The sequence below is a fragment of the Phytophthora parasitica genome (genome assembly GCF_000247585.1).
Source record: "Phytophthora parasitica INRA-310 unplaced genomic scaffold supercont2.19, whole genome shotgun sequence".
NCBI classification, from domain to species: Eukaryota; Oomycota; class Peronosporomycetes; order Peronosporales; family Peronosporaceae; genus Phytophthora; species Phytophthora nicotianae.
Genome location: NW_008649005.1, coordinates 490,550 through 509,899, shown reverse-complemented (window position 1 = coordinate 509,899; position 19,350 = coordinate 490,550). Strand labels below are relative to the sequence as shown.

General features: G+C 49.5%; 8 protein-coding genes across 8 annotated transcripts; 5 read left to right on the top strand and 3 right to left on the bottom strand.

Annotated features, from left to right (window-relative positions):
• Positions 1-358: 358 nt before the first annotated feature.
• On the top strand, positions 359-2,543 carry PPTG_10328 (hypothetical protein; the record flags this gene model as incomplete). The annotated part of the gene is made up of 11 exons (XM_008905000.1): positions 359-661; positions 749-887; positions 961-1,119; positions 1,183-1,404; positions 1,468-1,528; positions 1,599-1,659; positions 1,739-1,825; positions 1,906-1,941; positions 2,010-2,091; positions 2,156-2,402; positions 2,465-2,543. The coding sequence occupies 11 exons, from the start codon at positions 359-361 to the stop codon at positions 2,541-2,543; spliced, it is 1,476 nt and encodes a 491-aa protein (XP_008903248.1).
• A 237-nt stretch (positions 2,544-2,780) lies between these two features.
• Positions 2,781-3,900, top strand: PPTG_10327 (hypothetical protein; the record flags this gene model as incomplete). Its single annotated transcript, XM_008904999.1, has 4 exons — positions 2,781-3,257; positions 3,322-3,405; positions 3,473-3,566; positions 3,632-3,900. 4 exons carry the CDS (start codon positions 2,781-2,783, stop codon positions 3,898-3,900), a joined length of 924 nt encoding a protein of 307 aa, XP_008903247.1.
• PPTG_10326 (hypothetical protein) lies at positions 3,217-6,596 on the bottom strand. The gene is made up of 2 exons (XM_008904998.1): positions 5,682-6,596; positions 3,217-5,619 (listed from the first exon to the last, which is right to left on the bottom strand). Exons 1-2 carry the CDS (start codon positions 6,541-6,543, stop codon positions 4,052-4,054), a joined length of 2,430 nt encoding a protein of 809 aa, XP_008903246.1. The 5' UTR covers positions 6,544-6,596; the 3' UTR covers positions 3,217-4,051.
• Positions 6,597-6,679: 83 nt separating this feature from the next.
• On the top strand, positions 6,680-9,008 carry PPTG_10325 (phenylalanine-tRNA ligase, alpha subunit). Its single transcript, XM_008904997.1, has 5 exons — positions 6,680-7,372; positions 7,430-7,558; positions 7,627-7,742; positions 7,808-7,892; positions 7,969-9,008. Exons 1-5 carry the CDS (start codon positions 6,762-6,764, stop codon positions 8,534-8,536), a joined length of 1,509 nt encoding a protein of 502 aa, XP_008903245.1. The 5' UTR covers positions 6,680-6,761; the 3' UTR covers positions 8,537-9,008.
• A 52-nt stretch (positions 9,009-9,060) lies between these two features.
• Positions 9,061-10,401, top strand: PPTG_10324 (hypothetical protein; the record flags this gene model as incomplete). The annotated part of the gene is made up of 1 exon (XM_008904996.1): positions 9,061-10,401. The coding sequence occupies one exon, from the start codon at positions 9,061-9,063 to the stop codon at positions 10,399-10,401; it is 1,341 nt and encodes a 446-aa protein (XP_008903244.1).
• A 2,745-nt stretch (positions 10,402-13,146) lies between these two features.
• PPTG_10323 (hypothetical protein) lies at positions 13,147-14,649 on the top strand (the record flags this gene model as incomplete). The annotated part of the gene is made up of 1 exon (XM_008904995.1): positions 13,147-14,649. One exon carries the CDS (start codon positions 13,147-13,149, stop codon positions 14,647-14,649), a length of 1,503 nt encoding a protein of 500 aa, XP_008903243.1.
• A 1,136-nt stretch (positions 14,650-15,785) lies between these two features.
• On the bottom strand, positions 15,786-17,291 carry PPTG_10322 (hypothetical protein). Its single transcript, XM_008904994.1, has one exon. It carries the CDS (start codon positions 17,232-17,234, stop codon positions 15,900-15,902), a length of 1,335 nt encoding a protein of 444 aa, XP_008903242.1. The 5' UTR covers positions 17,235-17,291; the 3' UTR covers positions 15,786-15,899.
• A 563-nt stretch (positions 17,292-17,854) lies between these two features.
• PPTG_10321 (hypothetical protein) lies at positions 17,855-18,487 on the bottom strand (the record flags this gene model as incomplete). Its single annotated transcript, XM_008904993.1, has 1 exon — positions 17,855-18,487. One exon carries the CDS (start codon positions 18,485-18,487, stop codon positions 17,855-17,857), a length of 633 nt encoding a protein of 210 aa, XP_008903241.1.
• Positions 18,488-19,350: the final 863 nt, after the last annotated feature.

Genomic DNA, 19,350 nt, shown 5'->3' with positions numbered 1-19,350 from the left:
AACGTGTGCACAATAGCGTGTAATATAACTTCAAAGACGTTGGACTTCTATCTTAGGAGTATTTGTGGTAAGATACCATTTCGGGGCCGGTTCATTTGGTCAATGAAAGACTAGTTTTGCATTACAAGGTTAAACCACTTAGTGAAACCAAGTCACTTGAAGCTCTCTAATGGGCAGGACCATCTATTAAAATCGGATCTATTGTGTTTTTCTTAAAGCATTGTTATTAATAATGGTTATATTTTCATAAATAGACAAGTACTCAAGTTCTCATTTTTATCCGGATGTTCTGTCCGGATAACAAATCGGTTTGGAAGGGGTTTACTTCTCGTTTGACATGTCAAATTGACACTTTCAGATGTGGCGGGTGCGTTCCGGCAACAGCGTCTTCGCGTCGCTCACGCCCCGCTCCGCCTGTCATCGCTCGCCAGGTGCCAAATCCGTCTCCCCAGCGAGGCAATTGCGACGGCAGCGATTAGACTTCCGACTGTCAAAGCAGCTGGCCGCTTTCAGCTCTGAGCCAATTGGCCGGAGCAATCGTGTTCAAGATGAAGTGGAGGAAGCCAAAGCGTCATTAATACCGAGGTTCAGCCAGGGTGACGAGGCTATGAAGATCACGCGCGTCGGTATGTATGTGAACGTGGCCATGGCGGCGACCAAGGTGCGCACAAGTCCAGATTCAGTCCGCGAATTACAGAGAATTCCGCTGACAATCCAGTTCCTATCACCTTGTTCTTTATTTTGTTAGGGCGCTGTGGGGTTGGCGATCCATTCCAGCGCATTGATCGCCGATGCGGCGCACTCACTGTCCGACTTGCTGTCGGATGTGGTGACGCTCTGGAGTGTCAAGGTCGCGAGACTTCCGCCTGACCCGAAGCATCCATATGGTACTTGATGTTTCTTGGACGTTTCTGCAGTGGTCAGTACTTGATTGTAGAACGCTGTGCTGTTGATTTACAGGATATGGCAAGTACGAGGCAGTTGGGTCGCTCTCGGTTGGGGCCATCCTGGTATTGTGTGGACTTGGTATCGGCGCCGATGGGTTTCAGGCACTGCAGGAGATTTTGAATGGCGCTGGTGCTACGAGTTTACCAGAGTTCAACTTGCCATTCCTATCAGGTTCGTCGAGGTTGATTTTGCAGATGTCGAGTGTAGCTGATTCGTTTTTTTTTTTTGCGACAGAGATTGATCGAAGCACTCAGTGGGCATTTGCAGCGGGAGCTGCCGGCGTCTCTATCGCAGCGAAGGAAGCTTTATACCACGCAACGGTGAAGATCGGTAAGCAGGCAAATAGCAAGGTGCTCATCGCAAATGCGTGGCACCATCGCACGGATGCAATATCCTCCGTTGTGGCACTTGGTGGTATTGTTGGCTCGATGGCAGGGGTGCCTCTTCTTGATCCAGGTGCGCTGGGTGTACACTTTGCGGGGCGTTGGTGATGTCTTACTGATTATTGCGATCGACCAGTCGCTGGTATGGCTGTGGCTGCGATGATCGTGAAGACTGGAGGTGAAATCTGCCTAGACAGGTATGTTTCTTCAACTGCACAGCTTTGCAGTAAATGCTGGATACTACTAAGTATTTTTTCTCCATTGCAGTGTTCAAGAGCTAACCGACAACACCGTCGAGGCGGAGGTACTCGAAACGCTCGAAGAAGTGGTGCGTTAATGTTGGAATAGCTGTTTGGGGATACTTCTGTGCGCCTCACTAACGCGTTGCGTCTCCTTGTTCGCCAAAGTCTGGCAGTGTGGATGATGTACTGCACGTATCACAAGTTCGCGCTCGTCGAATGGGACCGTATACACTAGTGGACCTGCGTGTTCACGTACGTTGGCGCTGTTGTTTAATTCGTGTCTGTTACGAATATGTGTGACTTTTGGCCTGACTGCTGTTACTGGGATCCAGCTCCATGCCCGGACGAGTATTTCGATGGCTCAGCAGGTACTTGCAATCACTTCCTTCCACACTCATTGCTATTAACACGGCACTAACCATGTAACCTGCTATAGATTTCGGAGCGAGTACGATCACATATCTTGCAGGAGGTCCCCGACGTGTCCGAGGTTCTGGTGCACATTGACGTCCAATTTGGTAACGTGCTTCTACATCAATCCGAAGTTTCCAATGTTTTAATTCCCACCACTGCGCGTTGTAGACCAATTCAGCTGCTCTGCGTTCAGTGAAGGAGAAGTGAACAAGAAGAACTTCCGCCCGTACAGAGAGATCAAGAACGATATCAGCTACGCGCTCGCCACCATCCCGGAGATCACTGGAACGACGCACATCAACACACACTGGTTGCCCCATCTAGGCGGCAGACACACGGCCGTCGACGTTGCCATCGTTGTTCAGCCGGATCTGAAGGTTGGCGCAGCTCACGGCGTTGCGAAGAAAGCCAGGAAGTACGTTGCTATGTTATCAACGCATTCTTGCACATACATGTAACTCACTGTAATTTCCACAGAGCCATCGAAGCGATCCCGTACATCGTCGAGGCCGACATCCATCTTGAGCTGCAGGACGAGGACGGCGAGCAAGGGTAAAACGTTGATCGCCATGTTCAACACAAAGTTGCCCTTTTCCTGCGACGTGTGTGCGAGCAAACTTTTCCTTTGCCATAGTGAACTCAAGTCTTTCGATGAACGCGGTGTTCATCCAATACAAAGTGAATCGCCCGTTTGCACAATCATCCTCGTATGTGGTCCACACAACTTACGTTTAACTCGGCAAAAAACTCGTCACATCCGTTCTGACCTTGTCGGGGTCAAGTGACTGCGACCATGGCGGACCGGAGCATTGTGATGGACTTCCTGCTAGCCAGTGTGGCTACGAGCGGCGCCTGCATAGTATCCAACCCGATGGAGGTCGTCAAGACGCGTATGCAGCTACAAGGAGAGCTGGCACACAACGTGACGCGCGGTGCGGCACCTGTCGTACAGTACCGCAACTTCGTACACGCCTTCTACACCATCGGACGCACTGAAGGTATACGCGGAATCCAGCGCGGCCTTGGTCCTGGTATTTCGTACCAGATCTTCATGAACGGACCGCGTCTGGGACTGTTCGAGCCATTACAGAAGGTGTTTGGAGCCACAGACCCCACGGCGTATTCCTTCCCACTACGTAACGTGTGTGCTGCGGCCACCTCTGGAATGATTGGTGCGTTCATCGGCAGTCCTTTCTTCCTGGTCAAGGCACGGATTCAAGCGGCCAGCTCGGCAGGAAAGATCAATGCGCAGTATGCGTACAACGGAATGGTACGAAGAAGACAGGAGATGGAAGAGAGTGGTGGTCTGATTGGTATTTATGTTGCTGCTGTAGATGGACGGATTCCGGCAGATTATCAGATCTGACGGGCTGTTGGGGCTGTACCGCGGCGCGACAGCGTCGATTCCGCGTGTTGCGGTACGTCGGAGAGTTTTTAGCTGAAGTAGAAGGATGGTGCACTGATTTAGATGGTTGCTTGGTGCAGATCGGTTCCGGTACACAACTGGCGACGTATACACAGGCGAAGACACTCGTGCTTGCTGCAGGCTTTGAAGACGGTGTGCAGGTTCACTTGGGCTGTAAGTTTGCTATGATAGTTGAGAGGTTTTCAATGGAGAACTGAGTGGTGTTCTTGATACAACAGCGAGTATCTTGACGGGTCTTGTGGTGACGACGGCGATGAATCCGATGGATGTGGTATCTACGAGGATTTACAGCCAGAAGGTGGTGAACGGCAAGGGTAAATTGTACTCGGGCGTGATGGACTGCATCATGAAAACTATGAAGAGCGAGGGTGTTAGAGGGTTCTACAAGGGCTGGGCGGCGCATTACATGCGGCTCGGTCCGCACACCATCTTCACGTTCCTTTTCTGGGAGGAGGCCAAGAAAATTGCCGCCGAACTTGGTTATTAGACGCAGAGAAGACGCTAGATAGGCAGATAGACGACTAACGTCAAGTACATCTTCAATCTTGTCAAACTTTTTACTGCAGCACCTCGTATGTCCATCTATTGCCTATCAATTTCCAGTTGCTGAGCACACAAGTATCATCAGTATCGACGCCTTATGACCTTCCAAGGCTGAAGCCTGGTCGGCCGATAGCCACTTGCGTCTTTTTCTGAGCTTTGATGACCTTGCGCGAGTCACTTTTCTTCGCTTGCGAGCTCGATGCACCACCTTTAGCTCCACTGGTCGAGTCTGCGGCAACAGAGCCACCTCCAGCCTTTGTCGCTTCACTACTCGCTGCATCGACACTCGGAGTCTGCCAATTTACATGGGCACTGCTGCTCTGCTTCATCAGTTCGCGAATAGCGATCGTCGCGTCAGAACCATAGTCCAAATCGAATTCCAGAACCAATGCGCGGTGTGAGGCCTGCTCTGTCTCCTTTGACGGGGTCTCCTCCGTGTTTTCTGGTGACGCGTCAGGAGAGTGGACGAGTAAGGCGTCAACGTCATTCGAGATCAACGGCTTGGTTGGGTCAGCGTAGCGTTCCAATCGGAAGGAGACGCGGGCGGGTTTCTTCACCAAGTGGCGGTATGATCCATCCAGTAGATACGTCTGACTGCCATCAGGTCCAAAGTGAGCGTTCAGGTCGATACCGTCCGTCGTGAGCATCTTTCGGTACGCAACACCAACTTCGTTGGTAGGATACTTAATAGCGTGCCCAGGAAGCGGTAGAACAACGTCCTCGATCGAGTACTGGTCCACATTGGTTTCTGTAAGTTCCATAACTTCTGGGATCACGTGCCTCCTCGTAGTTTTCCCAGTCCTCATGCGTTTCCTCGCAGGCCCAGCTGCTTCACTCGACTTCTTCGACACCTTTGAATTGTCATTTTTAACAAGCACAAGGTCGCCGGCAACAGCCGACGTAGACGAGAACTTGGACACGCGCATACTCGCCATTTCATTCCAGACGAAATCCTGGTACGTCTCCACGTAACATGTGCGAAGAGGCTTCGGAATGTTGTTGAACGCCAGCTCATGTGCATCAATGCCATGTTGCTGCAGACCCTCGAGAACCGCTCGCTCCGGCACCAAAAAAGGCGGAAGCATACGCAGAGCTGCAGCCACATCCTTGTGCTGGCGGAAGTGTTCCCTCGCTGCTCGAATCTTGCTAGCTTCGCCCTCCTGGGGGCGAAGCAACAGCAACACCGCCAGTTTATAGTCCTTACGCAGCATCGCACGACCAAGCAGGTGGTACGAAGTGCTGGCGTTACCAAAGCGGTGGAGGCCGTAAAAGTTAATGAAGCCACGCGTCTCCCAGCTGCGTACTGCTAGGTGGATCTCCTTCTCAGACAACTCCTTATCGTCTACAGGTAACGAGCGGATCACCATTGCGATACGGTTACCAGCACAGTCACCCAGCTCGAGCTTCCGAGACACATAACGCAAGTCACCCACGAGATACTGCTGATCTTCCAGCTTCTTCGTACCGCCTGGGCGGAACACCACCTGGGCGCGATCCTTGGGTATACGATACACCGTGCAAAGCTGCGTGGTAATTCCACGCTTGTCCTTAGCATCAGCATAGGAGAACAACGCCGGAGAGATCTTCAGCATGGACGCGAGCTGGTTTATCACAGCCGACGTGTCCTTATTCCGCTTGTACAGTGTGAATTGCAGATAATCCGCTGCCAATAAATACATAAATCAGTCTTTTATCCACCCTCAATACACCAAATAACACACTTACGTTGTCCAACCGGCCAGTCCCTCCTGCTGTCGCGTTCACCAGGCAGCAACTTTACTGCAAAGTGCGGTCTCACCCGGATCACGGCTGTATCGCTTCCAATATTCAACGTATCGGCTACAATCCTCGACTTTCCGTAGCGTCTCATGGTTTCGTGAATAAACACGCGGTCCGCCTTGTCGTTCAGTCCTCCAAGGTAGAACGACAGACCATCTGCAGCCGCAAGGGCAGCATTGGTGGCCTCCTGTTCTCCCACCTCCTTCGCCTTGGCCTCGAACTCGACCCGCGCGAGCTCCACTTTCTCTAAGAATTGTTCAAACTCCTTACCCTTCTTGGCTCCGATTTCCTGAGTCACCAGTATCACCAGTTGCTTCAGGTGATAGGCCTCTTGAGCTACCTGGGCCAGCTTCTGCTGCTTCGTGGATGCTTGTTGCAGCTTGCGAGCCAGTTGGCGTACGGAGCCGAGGAGTTCTTCCTTGTCCCGTACCTCTGCGGTCGTATCGATCTCGTCGCGGGGTGCCACGGTGCCCAGGACGAAATCCAACACGCGCTCCTGGAAGGCCAGCTGCGCAGTCTTGCCCTTCTTGGCCACATTCTGCAGCGTAATTGGCTGCTTGGTACGAAGCGACAGCTCATGCACCACAAAATCGGCGAAGCGCTGCTTGACGACGCCCTTAAAGCCTCGTTGACTTGTAGTCAGGAAGCCCGAAATACCCGCCACCTCCTCGGCGATACACACGCTCTCGTGGTCGTTGTAGCCCTCACCTTTGAACCACACGGGGCCTGAACCGCGTCCTCCACCGCGGCGGAACCTGCGTCCGCCATTGTCGAAGCGTCGACCGCCCTGATGTCGCCTCGAGTCCATCGAGCAGCTACTGTAAGTCACCGAATGGCTCTGACGGAGTGACCCATTTTGCAAGATAGTGACACTGGCAGTAGAGCGAGGTCTTTTTACTTCGGAATTAAACGAGGTGGAAATGTACTGGTACAAAAGGAAAATTCATCTGTCTGAGCCAAAAGCGATCGCCTCCATTGACCACTAGTCAAAGAGTGTTGGTCACTCGTTCGAGATCAACCTAAAGCATGAGCGTTGAAGCGGACAAGACGCGCGCAGAGGCGCTGCTGCTACAGACCATCGGGAGCGAGGGGTCCGTGGCCGATACGTATGAGTTCGCGCTGGCCAACGGTCTGTCGCACGAGTTGGTGGTGGGCGTCATGAAGTCGCTGCTGGTGGATGCCTTTGTGGCCGACACGGAGCGCTCTACGTCATTCTACGTGCTGAAAGACGAGGCCAGGAGTTTCCTGGAGCAGGGATCTCCCGAGATCCAAGTCTTCCGTGCCATCCCCGCCGAGGGCGTGGACCGCAAGACGCTGGAGGCCGCTGTGGGCGCTGCTACGCTCAAGGTCGGACAGGGCGCGTGTATGAAGAACAAGTGGATCCGCTTGGACAAGGCAGATGGCAAGTTCTACCGCAATGTGGAGGAAGTGAAGGACGAGGTCACGGAGATGCTCCGTCGTGTGGAGCAGGCGGACGGCGCGCTCTCAACTGTTTCCAAGGACGAGGCCAACACGCTCAAGCGCCGCAAACTGGCTGAAGTGCGTACGCGCAAGTCGTATGCGCTGACCAAGGGCGTGAACTTTGCTCTTCAGAGGAAGAAACAGGCAGCGGGACTGACAAAGGAGATGCTGGACGGGTGAGTAAAGAGAACTGGAGTGAGTAAAGGTTGATGGTACTGACGAGGTTATTACAGTGATGCATGGAAGAAGGAGACGTTCAAGCCCTACAACTTCAAGACGATGGGTCTGAGCGTCGGTGGTGGCCACCTGCATCCGCTCATGAAGGTGCGCGCTGAGTTTCGTCGCGTGCTTATGGACATGGGGTGAGTTGGTTGTGGTCGGAGGTAGTTGGAGTTGCTTCGTGCTTATGCTTGAATGTTGAATGGTGCAGGTTCCAGGAGATGCCGACCAACCGCTTCGTGGAGAGCAGTTTCTGGAACTTCGACTCGCTGTTCCAGCCGCAGTCACACCCTGCCCGCGACGCCCACGACACGTTCTTCCTCACCCGTGCGTTTTTGTCAACTGTTTGTGGTTAATAGACGAGTTAACTGACTTTTTGTGTTTATTTGCAGAGCCGAAGTACTGCCTGACGGTGCCGGAGGACTACTACAAGCGCGTCCACGACATGCACGAGAACGGTGGCTTCGACTCCATTGGGTAAGCTGATGAAAGTGCTGTTTGGCTCTTGTGGCTGTGTTTAAACTCATCGTTTAACTCTCTAATTCCGCCACAGTCACGGTCGCGGTGCCTTCAAGCGCGAGACGTCCATGACGAACATCCTGCGTACGCACACGACCGCTATCTCGGCTCAGATGCTGTACAAGCTCGCCAACCAGCCCGGTGGCTTCACCCCGCAGAAGTATTTCTCCATTGACCGTGTGTTCCGTAACGAAAGCATGGACGCGACGCACTTGGCTGAGTTCCACCAGGTCGAAGGTGTGGTGGCAGACTACGACCTGTCACTGGGTGACCTAATTGGTATCATCAAGGCATTCTTCATGAAGATCGGTATTACGCAGATGCGCTTCAAGCCGGCATACAACCCCTACACGGAGCCCAGTATGGAGATCTTCGCCTTTCACCCGGACCTGAAGAAGTGGACTGAGATCGGTAACTCTGGCGTGTTCCGTCCGGAGATGCTGCGCCCCATGGGTCTGCCCGAAAATGTACGTGTTATCGCCTGGGGTCTGTCGCTGGAGCGCCCCACAATGATTAAGTACCGCCTCAACAACATCCGCGACCTCTTTGGACACAAGATTGATCTCGAGCAGACTCGATCGGCCAAGCTGTACCGCTACTAGACGTCGAGACGGATACCAAAGTTTGGTGAGCCCTCGCAGTGGTGAATACCTTAGTTAGATAGCCATGGAAGGATCCACTGTCTGAATAAAGACGGAGAGTAAGTACATTTCTATGCGGTTAACATTGCTGTGATCAGCACACCACCACAGTCGGATGATAAGGAATTGAAGTGGCGTTTTTTGCTTAATCGGGAAGGATCATTTTTCATCAGGGGTCAGCAAGGTAGTAGCACAGTATTTCAAGTCCCGATTCAATGCAAGATATTCCGCAAGTCTGTAGATACCATCGTGTACTTTTTCTCTTTGGTCAGCTCGAAGAACCGATGAATAGGATGCTCTGAATCACGATAAGGAGTCCTGTAAGAAACTAGTTCGAAGTATCAGAACTATTTGTGAAGATTTTGCTACGATTTCAAAGGCGAAGTATCGTAAGATCCAGACTAGTCATTAGTCGAAACCATCGCTCGCATCGTTCTGTGCCTTCCTCTTTCATTTCGCTTTTGGTAAGCGTCCAGTCAAACGCCATGCCTACGCTAACACCAGAAGAAAAACTTGAATTCGGGGATACCCATCCATGTGCATGGCACGACAAGAAACACGGCTCCGGTGACTTTTGCTCGAGAGCGAAGGTTTTCTACGGCGGTGAATCCGACTTGAGTATATTCAGATGGCTGAATGCCAACTGCGATGCACCAGTATCCACCGAAGCGATGGATCTTGCAGCTACCAATGGACATTATGATAACCTCTCCTGGTATCACGAAAATCGGTTTGAAGGCTGTACTACTGCCGCTATGGACGGTGCGGCTAGTAATGGTTACCTCAAAGTCGTCATTTGGCTTAATGAAAACCGTTCTGAAGGCTGTACTACAGCTGCGATGGATGGTGCGGCAAGAAATGGATACCTTGAAGTCGTCAAGTGGTTGAACGAGAAGCGTACTGAAGGCTGCACAACTGCAGCGATGGATAATGCCGCGAGCAACGGCCACCTCGAAGTTGTCAAGTGGTTGCATGAGAATCGTACTGAAGGCTGTACCACCGCTGCGTTGGAAGGTGCGGTAATTAACAGTCGTGCAAAAGTAGCCCGCTGGTTGAACGAAAACCGTTCTGAGGGCTGTACCACGGCAACAATGGACAAGGCGGCTGGACTGGGATATCTCGGCGCTGTTAAGTGGCTAAATGAAAATCGGTCGGAAGGTTGCAGTCCAGCAGCAATGGTAAACGCCGCGTCGAAAGGATTCCTTGATGTAGTCATGTATTTGCTCTCCAAAGTCGACCAACCGGCTACAAATGCTGCAATTTCCGCTGCTGCTGAGAACGGTCACCTCCTGGTTGTGAAGTATCTCCACGAAAATCGCTCGGAACCCTGCGGGGCCGACGCAATTATCCGTGCAAAGAAAAATGGGCATTGTCGTATTGTTCAGCTTTTGCTAGAGCATGAAGGTTGTCGGCTTGCGTTCAAGAAGGAGACGTCTATTCGAATGGTCGTGTATCGCCTTCTTTGTATGGTGCTTTTAGTGTTTCGATTTATCCCACAAACGCTGATTGAGTTTTTCCGTCCTGATGGAAACCATCGAGATCAAATAAAATCGTCTGAAGCTCAATCGGGTAAGCAAAAATGTGAAATGGAAGCACGAATTCGAGCGGAAGAGGAAGCCAATATTCGCATGAAAGAAGAGCCGAGACTTCGAGCTGAAGTTGAAGCATACATTCGTGAAGAACAAAAGACGCAGGCAGCAATTCAAGCTAAGAAGGAAAAGGATATGCGTGCGCGGATTCGGGCAGAGATTCAAGAGAATGTTGAGGACAAGATGCGTACTGAAATCCGAGCTGGACTGCTTGGTGACGACTTGAAGCAAACGTGAAGAAGCTCAATACTACATTTTAACGCAGTGGGACTGATACCATCTCCTCCCAAAATTGAGCGAAATATATATTCCTTCATTTCCTTCTTACTGCGTCATTCTGACAGTGAAGTAATTCTTGAGATTAGATCCCGAGAATCCTGACACTGAGGGCGTGCTGTACTGGCCGGATAAAATGCACCACCAATCTTTGGCCCCTCATGACTTGCTGGGAGGTCATCTCCTGGAATCTCTTCAAACTTCGTCCATTTCTGTGTAATGCACTGGCTTAATAGCACGGCTTGAGCTGCATTAGCGGCGAAATTAAGAATATATCGACTTTATAATGCCCGCTACGAGGTCACATTCACATAGTGCTGTAACCAAGAGCATTACAATTAGGAGCATCTGCAGCACTTCCGCCCGAAGTTCGCTCTTAACATTAAATTGAATCGATTATTCGGCCAGTAAAATGCTCCGAGGGCCCTACTGACTCGACTTTTCTGTGCTCAGATAATGCTCGAAAACGATTGCATTATCAGCTGCATTGGGTAGCTCCACATCAACGTCGGAATGTTCAGGTTGGATAACCAGGAGATGGCAGTCGTGGCGTACTATTTGGGTAGTTTGAATGCTGACGGCTTCATTGGAGCGGGATTCACATTAGATTAATCGCCACTTTGTTCAGGATACACCGGGTACGTATATCACGGCTATGATCAATCAGCGAAGAAAAAAGGAGTATATTTTATCGAAACTGATGAAATCAAGGTAGCTGAGAGCACTGTCAGAGAGGACGCTTTGATACAGATGACTACGTTTGGAGGGAACCGTTCGTGACTCTTGCCATCGGAAATGAAGGGATCTCATTGCCGAGTACTGGTATCATGTATGTATGGCGCCCGTTATAGTATTATGTGAATATGTTCTAACGAATTGTCTCCTGCGAAAATGGTCATGACGCCTCCTTCGCCTGCAACATACCTCTAAATAATGGCAATGCCACTAAAAACCAGTCGATTAAAGTTATTTGAGGATTTTTCCAGCAGATGGGATGTTGTTAACTTGAACTGTGTCTCGAGCTTCCACAGGAAATCTATGATGCTGTCTGTAAGTGTTGCGAAACTAGCTGACATATGCTGATCTTGATAACATTACTGTACTTCGTTTGTAGCTAGCAGATTGGATCGGCCTTCGACTCGGCGCAAGGGTTGGTCTATCCGAAGTCGCATTTCCCGTCTCTGATTTTGCTCTCTTCGCTGTCATTTAATGATGCGAAGCTCGTTTTGCCATTGCGATTACTTGTTCTGCCGGAACTATCGGAATCTTCGTCAAACGACGAGAATTAGAATAAGACAAAGTTCTGCATCCAACGATCTGCTTCCATGCTGCAAAAAGGCACTGCTGCTTTTGTATCACCAGCCACCACAGCCGCAGAGGTAGAGCGTCTTCAATGATTGCATGGAATCACAGGGATTCCTGTGTACAACATGATCGACTCGCCCATTATTTTCGGTGCGATGGTGCTGGATGCGATAGTGTTACGAAGCGAACCGGAAGTCGGAAACCCTCATCAGCCACGACATCAGCCAAAAGTAGTCATCACAGGTTGTGTATCGGGGAGCAAGAATACGTCGCCCACCAGTATATTTGCCAAGGTGTGGTGGCAATTCAGCTCGATTAGCTTTGCTAACTGACTCAATTAGCTGTTCCTACAGATCCAAATTGATCCCAGTTTTATTTTCACCATGACATAATGTGTAATCGTACGTTTTGCACTTAATATTGTAATGGTCATGGTGCTTGTGAACTTATCTTTCCATATCTGCATCTAGAACCCGAGTCACCACACTACCCAAACGCCAGAGCCGCATCGCTCACCTCTGCCAATCGTGTCGATGCGTTCGCCCGGATCGTAACAGATACCGAAAAAGCTTCTCTGTCGTCCTAGCGAACCTACATGACCCGTGACAACGGTGCTTTTTGTTGGTGCTGAGCTTTTCCTGTCACTCTCATTACGCCGTCTGGTTATGCAGTCGCAACAAAGAGGGAGTTCTACGTCGTGACCTAGACAGACTTGTGTTTAGCTGTTGCATTCACAATATGTCCAGGTGAATAGATTGAACCTCCTTAAAAATAAAAATAATTTCAAGTATCTCGTGGCGAATTGGTGCAACGCAGATGGTTGGTTTAATTAAAAAAAAAAAGGTATGATGATGAGTTTTGCATGCAATTCATGCAGTGTACGTGGTTATGAACGGTCTGTATGACGCGAGCTCATAGGGATTGAAGAATGCGTGTGTGTGTTTCATTTCCTCAAGCCGTTTCGTTTTTGTATTCGGGTAGTGTTTCGGTCATCATCGTCGAAATTTCGCGTTCGCTACTTGTGGGAATAGATTCCGCATAAGCATGATATCGAAGCATATTGCAGAGAAAGGTGAATGGACGATTTGATGTGGATAAGCGGCGTCGATAGTAAAGAGTGGGGCTCGGATCTCGTGGACACCGCTACCATCAATGCTTACATCGACATTGCTAACTGGCTTTGTCAGAAAAAAGTTTTGCCAACTCCTATTCTGGTTGTTTTCAGGGATTTTTCTGTGAAAATCGCTCTGACTAAAAAAAATCTTGATCCTCGTTCCGAAGTTTTGCCCGCAGTTGATCACCTGCACAAACAATAACCACAGTAAAAACAAGAATTTATTCTGCAAAGATCGCGTCGTTTCGAGCCACAATCGGAAAAAAACTGGTCTTTAGTCGATCGAAATGCCGTTGCGAGATAAAGCGAAAGATGGAGCCCCGTCCGAATGGCACGACCTGAAGCATTCCAGTGGCTTCTGCACCAAGATGAAAGGCGACTATGCTGGCTCCGGTAACCTCGTACATCTGAAATGGATGCACATGAACTGCGACGCAGAAATTACCGCAAAGGCGATGGATGGAGCTGCGAGAAATGGGCATTTACCGGTAATCCAGTGGCTTCACAACAACTGCTACGTAGACTGCACGACAGTGGCGATGGATGACGCAGCGATGAACGGCCATATTCAAGTCGTACGGTGGCTACACGAAAACCGCAGTGAGGGCTGCACGAAGGCTGCGATGGATAAAGCTGCGAGCAACGGGCATCTTGTGGTAGTTGAGTTTCTTCATCAGAATCGCTCCGAAGGCTGTACAACAGCAGCGATGGATGGTGCGGTGAGCAACGGGCACTCCAATGTGTTTCAATTCTTGAGCTATAAGCGTCGTGAAGGATGCACCACTGCTGCAATGTATAATGCGGCCAGCACCGGCCGTCTCGACCTCATCATGGCTCTAAGTAAAATGTTTCAGGCGGATTTCACTGCCACAGCAATGAAGTGTGCCGCAACAAACGGACATCTCGGAGTGGTTGAGTGGTTAACTCGAAACCGATCCGAAAAATGCACTACTGAGGCAATTGATGGAGCTGCTACAAACGGTCACTTCCAAGTGGTTGAATGGCTGCACCGAAACCGATCCGAAGGCTGCACTAAGGCAGCAATGGATGGTGCGGCAAGGAATGGCCATGCCAATCTTGTTCGCTGGCTTTCCAAGAATCGATGTGAAGGATGTACAACTGCAGCAATGGATAGTGTAGCTGGTCAGGGTCATTTAGATGCGGTGAAGTGGCTGCATCGTAATCGACCTGAAGGGTGCACGTCGGCAGCAATGACAAATGCAGCATCAAATGGACACCTGGCGGTCGTAAAATACTTGCACACCAACCTCAAACAACAAGCTACGAACGCTGCAATCACTGCAGCCGCAACAAACGGCCACCTACGGATCGTGGAATATCTGCACGAAAACCGATCTGAGCGTTGCTCATCTGATGCCGTCAAAAGCGCTGAAACGAACGGGCATCGAGCTGTTGCTGAGTTTTTGCTTAAGCATCAAGAGTGCCGACTTGCCTATGAATCCGATAAAATGCGAACTGGAGGAAACTCTTCGCTCGTTCGCGAAGTCAAGCTGCAAAATGCAATCGACACGACGATTTGTGATGGGGATGTTCGTGAGAAGCGAAACAACTGTAAGGAGCAAGCTCAGAGTGAAGAGGATGGCGGAGCTCAAGTCAAACAAGAATATCATGCTGAGAACAATGTGGCCAACATCAAGGTTTCTACATGCGATGATCGCCAAGAAACCGAGTTACGCTTACGAATCCGCACTGAGATTGAAGAAGAGATGAAAGTGAAGCTGCGCGCGGAGATTCGAGCCGAATTGCTTGCCGAGATAGACGATTTGTAAGTTCCACGCTGATATCGGGTCACCGAACTGAGCTACATCTGCTCCGTTCATTAGTACTTTCGAAGTCGTTGCTGTGATCATCGTGCACAGGTAGCAGCTATGTTGTGGCACAGGAGAAAAATGAGCGGTTTCCTTTTTTTCAACACTAAGTACCGGTGCAGTATAAGCCAAAAGGAAAGTAATGCATGGCCAATAAGCATGTCATGTCAATCTAATAATGCAAGGCAAAACCATCGACCAGTGTATTGCCATTCTCTCTCGTTTTTCATGTGGAAGCGCACAGTAAAAGTTAGCCTGCGCTAACACACGAAGAAATTCGCGAATTCGGAATTGTAAACGATCCAAGTGGCACGGCAAGAAACACGGCTCTGGTGCTTTTTGCTCAAGAGCGAAGGATTTCTGTGGCGGTCGCTATCACTTAGATTACGTCAGATGGATGAATACCAACTGCGATGCACCACTATCCACCGAAGCAACGGACCAAAGGTAGTTATAATAGCCTCATCTGGTTATATGAAAATCGAGTTGATGGACTGTGCAGCTAGTATTTTAATACAAATTATTAAGATAGTATGTAGTGCATATATTATATGCACATCGATGCCATCATTTGGCTCTATAAAACCGTTCTGAAGGCTGTACCACTGCTCCGTTGGAGGATGCAGTAATTAACAGTCGTGCAAAAGTAGCCCGCTGGTTGAACGAAACCCGTTCTGAGACAGATGCGTGTGCGGATTTGGTCAACGATTCAAGAGTGTTTTTTTAGGAAGAAATTCGAGTTGGTGGCGTTCTGATGCAAACTTGAGTGATTTGGTCAAGGATGTAGCCCAACTACATCTTGAGCGGTAATTCCTGGTACGAAAGCCACAAGAGAAGAATGGGCAGAATAATGCATTTCTTTCATTGTAATAAATATTTCACTGGTTCTCTTAGTACATGGAAAGCATATTTAGTACTTTTATTGGAGGTCTCACCCCTCATGAAGATGGATAGAAACACAAGAAGCGTTGAGTCAAACCGTCAATCTTTGTCGATATTTTGTGGAATTTCTCGAAGCGATTTTGAATCCTCCCTCATACTGTAATCGTTTATTGTTCCCGCACCTTCACACACACGGTGATTTGTTTTTCTTTCTTGTGAGGAAGTCCATTCGCGAATGGATGGTTGTTGTTAAAATATATTGGGAAAAAATGAAAAGCACTACGAAGCGAGAACTATCATCCTCCAACGCCCAGATCGTGCATATCCGCCTATTCAATAAGTGAAGATCTGCACATGGGGCATAATTCGTGTCCTCTACTGCGTAAATTCGTCACGCAACCCGAGCAAAACGTGTGACCACAAGCAGTCGTGCAGCATTCGTCGGTTTGCATGAAGCAGATCGGACACGGCTCCATGTTCCTCTTAGCCAGGAGCTCAGCTCGGATTTCAGCACGCATCTTCTCCTCCACTTCAGCCTGGATTTCAGCTCGGATCCTCGCACGCATCAAAGCCTCCTCTTGCTCAGCTCGAATGGTAGCCTCAACTTCTGCTCGGATTCTTGGCTCTTCCTCGACTCGAATTCTTGCTTCCTCTTCGGCACGAAGTCGCGCTTCAAGTTCAGCTCTGTCGTCTATAGCTTCACGGGACTCCAACTTAGTATTGAGAGAGTTGTGGTATGCAGATTCGTCTAAATCATGGGCAGAATCTTCAAGTATAGGAACATCTTCGTCTGCACTGACCATGAATCGGTCTTCTTCGTAGGCACGACGACAGCCTTCATGTTTGAGCAAGAACTCAACAACGGTGTGATGCCCATTTGTATTCGCTTGAGCGATCGCGTCCATTGTGCAGTGCTCCGAGTGGTTGTCGTGTAGATATTTCGCAACAGGAAGGTGGCCATTACCCGCAGCAGCAGTGATTGCAGCAATCGTCGCTTGTTGGTTAAGATTTGTGTGTAGATATTTCACAACTTCCAAGAATCCGTTGGACGCTGCGTTGATCATCGCTGCAGACGTGCACCCTTCCGAGCGATGTTCTTTCAACCAGGACACCACCAATAGAAACCCATTACTGGCAGCGCCATCGATTGCCGCGGGAGTGCAGCCTTCTCCACGGTTGCAATGTAGCCATGAAACAACGTTGAAATGGCCATTCTGAGCCGCAAGATCCATCGCCGACGTGGTGCAGCCTTCCTCTCTGTTCTTGTGTAGCCATTTTACTACATTGAGATGCCCATTCATAGCCGCACCATCCATCGCTGCAGTTGTACATTTCCCACTCTGACGCCACGACCAGCATTGCATCACGTTTGTACCTCTGTCGGTAGAGCTTCGCGTCGATATGCTTCCTCTAAACGGAGCTTCATGAAGCCATTCAACAACGTTGAGGTTGCCATTTGTCGCCGCACCATCCATCTCCTCTGTTGATAGATCTCCGCTACAATTTTCGTGCATCCACTGTAAGTGCTCGAGTTCTCCGTGTCTAGCAAAGTATTTCTTCATGCGTGCGCAAAAGTCGTAGGGATCGTGCTTGTGCTGGTGCCACTCGACAGGATCTTGGGATGCATACTCCAACTCTTCTGACTCTGACGATGACAGCGACATCCTTGACTTCTAGACCCAACGCTTTGGTGATAAACGAAAGTGAAGCTTGTGGAGTTGGGAAAATTTGCTTAAAAACGTTAATTGGGGTGGGGACATCCAGATATCTATCAATTACTCTGAAAATGCCATGAAAACCCACCTCAATTCCTCTTCCTTGAAAATCATGTGAAAGATACACGTACTAGAAATTACTTGAGACAAAATTGCTGTGAAGTCTGACCGATTTGAGACCTTCGTGAGATTTGAAAACGTGATTACAGGCTTGTCGTAAAAATGCAGCTGAGCTATAACCTTAAATCAGTTACATCAAGTCTTCACCCAGCAGCTCAGTTTGAATTTCAGCTCGCATCTTGTCCTCGATATTATCCTAAACCTCTGCACGCATCTCGCCCTCATCCTATTCTTGCACTGTTGCCTTCCTCTTTCAAACTTCACGAATGCTTGCCGCAACTTTTGCTCGAACCCTCGGTTCTTCCTCCGTTACTGGCTTCCTCTTCCGCTCAAACTCGGATTTTCATTTCAACTCGAGCGTGAGATTTTCCAGGAAGAAAAATCTCGATAAATATTTGCGGAATCAATCAAAGCACTAGAAAAGCCAACCAAAAAAACTGATACACCTTCTAAGTTAAGGCAGCTCTCTTTTCAGCCATGGTCTTAGCTGCTTCCTCCTTGTATACACGCCTGCAATCTTCATGCTCTAGCAAAAGCTGAACAATACGACAATGCCCATTTTTCTTTGCACGGATAATTGCGTCGGCCCCGCAGGGTTCCGAGCGATTTTCGTGGAGATACTTCACAACCAGGAGGTGACCGTTCTCAGCAGCAGCGGAAATTGCAGCATTTGTAGCCGGTTGGTCGACTTTGGAGAGCAAATACATGACTACATCAAGGAATCCTTTCGACGCGGCGTTTATCATTGCTGCTGGACTGCAACCTTCCGACCGATTTTCATTTAGCCACTTAACAGCGCCGAGATATCCCAGTCCAGCCGCCTTGTCCATTGTTGCCGTGGTACAGCCCTCAGAACGGTTTTCGTTCAACCAGCGGGCTACTTTTGCACGACTGTTAATTACCGCACCTTCCAACGCAGCGGTGGTACAGCCTTCAGTACGATTCTCATGCAACCACTTGACAACTTCGAGGTGGCCGTTGCTCGCGGCATTATCCATCGCTGCAGTTGTGCAGCCTTCAGTACGCTTCTCGTTCAACCACTTGACGACTTCAAGGTATCCATTTCTTGCCGCACCATCCATCGCAGCTGTAGTACAGCCTTCAGAACGGTTTCATTAAGCCAAATGACGACTTTGAGGTAACCATTACTAGCCGCACCGTCCCTAGCGGCAGTAGCACAGCCTTCAAACCGACTTTCGTGAGGTTATCATAATGTCCATTGGTTGCTGCAAGATCCATCGCTTCGGTGGATACTGGTGCGTCGCAGTTGGCATTCAGCCATCTGAATATACTCAAGTCGGATTCACCGCCGTAGAAAACCTTCGCTCTCGAACAAAAGTCACCGGAGCCGTGTTTCTTGTCGTGCCACATGGATGTGTGGCGATACGTATTATTTCTTCGGGCGTTAGTGAGGGCATGACGTTTTAACTGAGCCCTATCCATAAAGAAAATAAAAGCGGATGGCGATGGTTCTCCAGATTGATGGCATTTTGCAGCCACGCGCTAAATTCGTTGCAAATCTTCAATGGACATATCAATCAAAGCATCTCAAGATTGATTGAGCGACACTCAGGTAATCGCTGCTATACCGTAGCGTTTATCTCTAGACATCAATCACTTTCACGTTGCGGTATTGCCGCGTTGTGCTCCGCCACCTCGAAATGATTATTGCTATTATCTGATGTACGTGTAGCAGCATACGAACCAAAGCCATAGCTTCATTCATCGCCTGCGCTGTTAATTCCGCGGCTCGGCTCTTATGCATCCACATCAGGTGTATGAGACCACGGCAACTTTCTAGAGTTCTTCATAACTAGTCCACCCGGACGGAGCTGGACAAGCAGGTGGATTGGGTCAGTATCTCGAAGACAAGTATTTAGATTTTGATCATTTGGGGCTGTGAAACGACGCGATCTTGAAGAGCTACGTATATTGGGCCTAAAAG